The 7,737-nt window shown below is 36.8% G+C and overlaps 2 protein-coding genes across 6 annotated transcripts in view; one reads left to right on the top strand and one right to left on the bottom strand.

The window, feature by feature from the left end:
• Positions 1–1,752, top strand: part of ebag9 (estrogen receptor binding site associated antigen 9) — a 13,414-nt gene extending 11,662 nt beyond the window's left edge. For all 3 annotated transcript variants that reach the window (XM_020597220.1, XM_020597219.1, XM_020597218.1), the window contains one exon: positions 581–1,752. In XM_020597220.1, the coding sequence (XP_020452876.1) occupies positions 581–698 (118 nt within the window). In that variant the 3' untranslated portion in view covers positions 699–1,752. The remainder of the gene's footprint in view (positions 1–580) is intronic.
• A 4,797-nt stretch (positions 1,753–6,549) lies between these two features.
• Positions 6,550–7,737, bottom strand: part of sult2st3 (sulfotransferase family 2, cytosolic sulfotransferase 3) — a 12,706-nt gene continuing 11,518 nt past the window's right edge. For 2 of the 3 annotated variants that reach the window (XM_020597187.1, XM_020597188.1), the window contains exon 6: positions 6,550–7,054. In XM_020597187.1, the coding sequence (XP_020452843.1) occupies positions 6,923–7,054 (132 nt within the window). In that variant the 3' untranslated portion in view covers positions 6,550–6,922. The remainder of the gene's footprint in view (positions 7,055–7,737) is intronic. The other variant, XM_020597186.1, reaches the window with a different exon arrangement.

Here is a 7,737-nt window from a genome sequence, read left to right as displayed (position 1 = left end):
ATTGGGAGTCAACCTTCCTGTCTTCCTAGAATGGAGTGAGAAGGGGGGTTGCAGAGACGTCAAGGGGGACAGAGTCCAGCTGTTGAGAAGTAGCTATGTAGCTGAGCTGATAAAGAGAAGTGAGCCTGAGGGAGCCAGGGATAGAAAGGAGATGACCAGGCTGCAGTAACCAGTAGACGAGGTACCTTCTAGGGACCCAGCCGGCTGGGGAAAATATGACTGACTGGGGCTGACTGATTCAGGACTGGTAACAAAGGACCTGACCTGACTGACTGGTGCTCCGACCAATTTAGGCTTTATCTATTTCATTGCAGGAGGAGAGTCTCTGTTCTCTGATCTCTGTTTTCTGTTCCCTAACTACAAGATTATCTGTTTAGATGCTACTCTACTTAGAATAATTGTAATATTAAATGATCCTTTAAATTGCAGTGGTTTGTCTGAATTTATTCAGTTGGTATTTCACTCTTGCCACGACAAGGGACAAGATTATTTTCTCATTCTCAGTTGAACTAGCTTCTAATGATGTGCTTTGTAATGACATTTTTTTGCAATTGTGCTTTTGTTTTGCCTTATTTAACAGACAACAGAAGATTGCTGAGAGAGAAAAGCGAACCATGGAGCAGCAAAGGAAGAAGTTGGAGAAAGACGCTCAGAGAATGATGAAAAAGGAGCAGAAGATTGCTGTCAAGCTCTCGTAACATTTTAGAATTGCTTGTTTTTGAGCCAAAGGGATAGAGAGTACAAAAGACACTGAATCAATCATAACTCTCTTTTTAAAGTCCTCAAACTGACCAGGATTGTCAGCCTACACTTCACATTTGTTAGCAGACTTTCCTCCTTATCCAGTCCATTTCTACCAGCAGCCATTTTAAGTCAGTTTACTATTTGCAGCAGGATAAAAGGCATCATTCTTAAAGGCAGATAATGCACCTGGTGTCCTTGCTGTTCATGTGGCATTTCAGTGGCATGGTTGTAATCATACAATCCAATTCACCTTTAGGTTAAATGTTAGATGCTGCATTAGACAGCACCATTTAGATTCTGATTAAATCTGTTAAGTAGCAGGAAAAAATGTCTTATTTTGATTTGTCACAGGAACATTTGTAAAAAAAAACAAACAAAAAAACTGCTACCTGTGCTACTTTTTTGAAATTCAAATAGGGAGTGCAATTCCTTTTCTTTGTCTTATTTATAACCTTAAAAGACAAAGGAGTGTAATTAATTTAAAGCATCCCTGTATACCAGTGACATCCCTCTATTTGCTTGGTAATTGTTTTTATATTTATGTCTTTGAGAACAGAATTATGTTCTAATGAATATTGTTTCTATTTCACATTATCTCCCTGTGCTGTGCAGTCCTTATTACACTGGAAATCTCTATTAAATTGAAGGCTGAAGGTTTTCAAAATGAGTAAGGATAAACAGAGTTAGACTATAGCTGTGGGTTCCTATGGTAATCTCATGGCCACTGAGCTGCCATCTATTCTTCTCCATTGTCAGCTTTTGATATTGACGAGTGATCACTGTTTTTTTCCTTTGTCATCCAGGAAACAATGCTACCATGCTCTTAAATTGTTGATAATACTCACTGCACAAACACCCTTTATAAAAATGGATCACCATCACCACATAATCTCATTTTGGTTATCTCGACCAATATTGAGATAAAAAATAAATTGCTTGTTTTTCTCATCTGAAAATGTAAGGCTAACAGTTGATGTTAATGGATATTGTTGAGCATCCCGTTATGCACTATTGTAATGAAATTACCAGTCAGTGTTGGGGAATGAAATGATATCCGGTCCAGCCGACAAGCTGTTGTCATGGAAAGTTTGGCGGCTTTGTGTAGACGTGATAGTACGTCTTTGGTCCATGACTAAGTGGTTTGAGAATAAGTGATGGGGGCAAATTATTGAATGTTGTGATAAAAGTGTGATTTCATGCTTTGTAAGAAACACTGAGTTAAAGTTCTCAATCAAATTGTTTAGAGATGCTGATAATGTCAAAACTTTGATAAACAAATGGTGGCTTAGTGCATGTTAAGAGTTAACTTGAAAGCAGACGTTTGTTTTAAAGAAATTCATCAAACTGTGTGGGGTTTTTGTTTTGGTTTAGGGAGTGCTTTCTCCTGACTGTTTCCATTGAGAAAAGTTGCATGTTGTTCTATCTTGTCTTCTTGCACTTTCCCCCCCCCAGAAAAGAGTCCCAGAAAACCATTTATGTCTCATCCCTTTTTTCACATTGATGTGTATGACTTTGTGATATAAAATTTGTCATGGTTGAGCACAAACAGGTACTTAAAGATACTACTGTATTAACTGTTGCCATATTTTGATACCACATGCATACATGACACAAGAAGTGGCCATATTTTTTTAGTTAATGTAAGCAGATATAAATTAATAGTCAATGTATGAGCATTTATGCATATTAAATATGTAACTGTAGAAATATGTCACATATATATATATATAAAACGGCTGTTTTTGCTATATTTTGAAACATACATATATGTTCATATGTGTGTGTGTGTGTGTATATATATATATATATATATATATACACACACACACATACACACACGACTTATTTAAAGAAACGTAAGTAGGCTATAAAACTTAAAAGATCGGTGGCCCGATAATGCCAGCTGGGACTGTGCTCTGCCACTAAACATCGCCCGCCTTTAACGGCGTGGAGATGCCCGGATGAGGCTACGACGTGGACGGTTGGTTGGCTGGGCTGGGGGTCACCTCCCCCCCGGCAGAGGGCGCACTCCCAACGGGATTCGCTCCCAAGGGTTCTATTTATAATAGGTTTTTTTGTTTGTTTTTTTAGTGGTTTTTTAAACGGTGCAAATCAATACAAGATTTTTCAGTACAAATTGTTGCGACAGATGTATAACAGCGAGAATTAAGCGGACAACAGGACAAAAGTAGGCATAATATAACAGTGAAAAAGAATAACAGAACCAAACAAGTGAGCACAGAAAAGAAAAAGAACAATATATAAAATATAAAGAGGTAAGGCTATTCTGATATAAAATTAAAACGTTTAAGGTCAATGGTTTTGGTTCTGTTTTTGTTAGGGTGGTTTAATTCTGACAGTGTTTGGAAGTAATTAAGATCAGATTGTTTAAAGGAATGGTGATTTTTTTTTTCAGAAATTTCATTTTATGGATGAGGAATTTGGCCCAAATAATAAACGGATTAATAATAAATTTTTCATTGCTAGAGAAACGGGGCTTGTCAAAAATTAATAATATGTCACATTCTTTAAGTACAATTTCCATACCAAGATAATTTTTGAGATCAAAACAAAAGTCAGCCCAAAATACTGTTACATGTGCACATTGAAGAAAAAAGATGCTCTAGAACATATGTGTCAAACTCAAGGCCCGGGGTACAATTACATCCGGCCCGCGAGATCATTTTATATATCTTTTTTAATGGTCCGGCGATATGAAACGCCAATAACACACAAACTACAAATCCCATAATGCAGCGCAACAGCTGCCTTATCGAACGATAGGCTATCTGTGATCATTCCCGCGTCAAATAATAATAATATGGTTAAATGAAGAAAAATCTAGAACATTGAGCCAGCCCTGTGTAAGAGGTAAACACATAATTTCCTTTTTAACCTTGTGTGGTTTATTTTTCCAAATGAAATCAAAAAGAAGTCTGTCTAAGCAAAATGTCTTCTGTTTGGTAACATTAATTGAGGGACAGCAACTTTCTCATTGTAAATTTGCAATGACGACAAAGGGCTTTGATTTGATTGATTTCCAAATGTGTGTGTGTTTGTGTGTCTGCATGTGTGCAGCCATGTGATCAGTGACTGAGAGGACAAATCCTTTAGTTCCTCCTGCCTCTCCCTCTGTTGGTATTTGCAGCATGAAGGGAGAAACACGTTTGGACATGTTTGCCTTTAATCTACTGGTATGTTTCTTTTTCTTTTTTAAGAAATGTAAAGCAATGTAGGAGTGGGCATAACATCTGGTTTTGATCCAATACCAAATCATCATGATTTATCAAACTACTTCTGAGTAAATTATAATTACCACCAAATCATTTTACAAACATGAGGCATTTTCCTTTTAATCATTTGAACCTTCTTACATTTCTTCTGTCACTTTTGCACATTTCTCAGATCAGAATTGAAATTCTCTAAACTACTTGTTCAACTTTTACATCATCCAGTCACTTGTGCACATCAATTAAACAATTTCTCATTGTTTTTAACACATGGCAAATGCTTTGGCACATTCATGCAGCTGATTATGTACAACTGTCTGTTGTTTATGTCATGTTGATCAAATTGTATTATATAGTTCTCTGTTATATAGTCTGACCTCCCACAACATTTAGGCATTAGTTAATTGCAGATGTCATTACATACAAAATGGGTGAGCTAGTTGTCCTTAGCATTTGTCAAGAATATTTCTATACAGGCTGTCAGACAAGCTGTGGGAGAAGAGAAGCCTCCTGGAACACAGAGCTTAATACATTTATACAATTTCTTAGGCTAACCCCTTTACGCAAACAGATATAGAATCATCATGAGTTGGAGACAGTCCGACGACTCCTCCTCGGCTCTTATGCTCCACATGCGTCAAGCATTAATCAGAACAAATGAAGAACTCCATGTGTGTGTACAGTATGTTGTTACGTGGTGTGTAACTAAACCAATCATTCAGACATAAATCTAACACAAGATTAAAACAAGAAAACAATTGACGTCAAGATTCACTTTTCAGATTTAACATTATCTTCTAACCTTGAAGCAAAGCACACTAGAGCAGACTTCAAATATTACTAACTGCATTAATAACACATTAAAACACATTAATGTCTATAATTATCTGACTGAATTATTAATTTCTAACACAGGTCAGACTTGTTTGCAACTTTGTCTGAATTGATGAGTTGCTCTCAGGGGAATCTTGACTTTCACTAGTGAAGGGGAATGTGTGAAGCATAAGATCAACCAATGATCTACTGTAAAATAGCTCAGAGTTGAATCCCATGAACCTTCAACTGGCAAGCACAACATAGACAGAGCACAACAAAGTGTTACACTTTCTAACAATGGAAGAACAACACATACAGTAAGCACCTTCCCACTGGAATATGGTCCACACCTGTCAACCACATTGTCATTCATAGCCTTACAATGGCCGAGGCTGGTTGAAGGCAGTTGGGAGAACAGCTGTTCTGTCTAGGGGTGTTTCTTCTGTTTACATTTCTGTTGTTTTTTTACCTTTGTGCTATGCAATGATGTAAAACTTTTTCTGTATCACAGTGACAATACTATAAATCTGTCTAATCTTTTGAAGTCAGTCTTCCACATACACTCATCTGCCACTTTATTAGGTACAGCTGTACAGTTGTATGCACTTCAGTGCAACACTTCACCTTAACATCTGTGTTTATAAAGCTCAAAATGTTTCAGTTTTTGGTGAAATTGTCATAAATGTATCAATTCAATTATATGTTTATTATTGAGGTCATAGTTAAAGGTGCTGTTGTACTGGACTATATTATATAGTTTAATTATTAGGAACAACTTGAATTACATACAATTGTACAAGTGCACCTAATAAAGTGGTCAGTGAATGTGAAACTTTGTGCTGTTGAAACTGATGCCTGCCATACAGACACCTTCTATATTTTCAATCATTGTCATCTAAACCTGAGCCACAGTTTTCATAGGAAAATACTTACATTTTACTGTACACTGTTGTACTGACAACATGACTAAACATTCTGACTGACATGTCTGTAAACGATGACACAAAGACGTCATTCTGACGGCACTGACATAATATTTACTTTTAAGAGATAAACTAAGGATTTTGAGCAAGTGATGCGCTTTTGCAGCTAATCCATTGTGTGGTGCCGTTTGTGCAAACAGTTTTGAGAAATGCACTTATTGTTTTGCAAATATCAAGGATGTTTCGAGAATTGTACAAAAGCGACTGAGAAAAACTGTAAAGTTTCTCTCTGTATCTGTTTTCACTGTTTCTCTCTCCAGTCTAATCTGTCTTTTCTCATTATTCACTCTGGAAAACGCAGACTTGCACAGAACTCTCTACAACACTACACTGTAACTGCTCCAGTGGATTGGTAGTGAACGAAAGCTCAGGACAGGTCGAGAACACTGGACAAATCATGCAGTTTTATGGCAATGACATTCAAAATTATAGTAACACAACACTGATTAATATGGCCTGTAGAAATTCTACTACTGCTACTACTACTATAAAATAGTTTGTGATAATCAGGAAACGGATCAAGTCAAAGAGACACGGATCATCCTACGCCATGTGTAGGTCTGACCCCCAGTTTGGGAACCACTGCAGTAATCACTCCAGTCCACAACAGCTCTTTTGTTAATGCAACCGCTGTTTGCCTCCAGAGGACTGTTATTTCCCAGCTATGTTTAGCAGCTAAAGCAAACTAACTGCAACAGACAAATCCCCAAAGACAACACTTAGAAAAAAGGATTACCCAGTAAATGGAACTTGTCTATTATCATAAACTTTAATTAAAGGCCAAAAAAGCATGGAAAATGTAATACAAACTGAGATACTGAAGGAATGTACATCAACCCAGTAATAATTCAAAAATCAAAAGATGAAATGCTGTGATGATTATAAAAAGTTAATCACTCGATGAAAAGGTGATCAATGCTAAGATACAATCAAATAAAATTTACTGGGTAGCTATGAAAATTAATATTTTGACCATTTATATATCAGATATTACTTAGGTATTGTGTGTAGGTTCATCTTGCGAAGCTTTCTGAAATCCTGGTGGATAACTACCAGATTAAAAAAGTCAATAAAAAGCTTTGTTATATTTTAACATTAAAACAAACTCAGCTGAGATACAGTAATTAATGTCCATGAGCCTCTCCGTCTTCACTCCGGCTGTTGATTAATCCAGACTCCATGGCAGAGAGAAGCGCTCACCTTCCAGCTCTTTGCTAATGACTGATGTGAATCGGGCCAGTTGCTCTGAGCTGAAATGGTTTTTCCAGTCTCCAGCAACACCTGACACAAACACACACAAACACACACACCAAGACAGTCACATAAACACAACACATCTCTGATGTGACAGAAAATCTACTGTTTAATCCAGAAAATGTTCTGGGTCACTACTAAACAAAAGGGTCAGTCAACAAAACAAACTGCCAACAGCACTACATACATGAGCACAAGCACAAGTGAAAAATGAATTACTGCAATTAAAGCTAAACATATTTAATCAAAAGGCTGCCATGCCTCCAGTAGGGTATTAGTGAAATGCATTATGGACATATGCAGTGACGTGCGGTGAGGTTGACAGCTGGTGAGGCACTGACCCCCCCCCCGTGACCCCATTCAGGGATTAAGCGTAGAAAATGAATGAATGAATGAACCGTTAACAAACTGTCTGTTAACAGACAATGCGTTGTGTTTTATATCTCATATCAACATTCTTCACACAAACGTGACCCATATTTAATTTGAGGTTAAAATTTATTCCAATTGAGCTTATTTCTAACTAGAAATAATAAAAGTTTATGGTCTTACCTTTACTTGTACACGAAATCCATTTGTCAGCTGGTATGTATTACAAACCCTTTTACCGTTCGAATCCAATATTAAAACAAATGTTTTCAATAAAGAAGATCCTTCTGGACAAAAATGTCCAGACTGTCAAAAATGTTTTGATTGAAAGTCCAGATTTG

The sequence above is a fragment of the Monopterus albus genome, unplaced genomic scaffold (genome assembly GCF_001952655.1).
Source record: "Monopterus albus unplaced genomic scaffold, M_albus_1.0 scaffold33.1, whole genome shotgun sequence".
NCBI lineage: Eukaryota > Metazoa > Chordata > Actinopteri > Synbranchiformes > Synbranchidae > Monopterus > Monopterus albus.
Note: the sequence above shows the minus strand (reverse complement) of the source record. Positions and strands in the feature narration are given on the sequence as shown.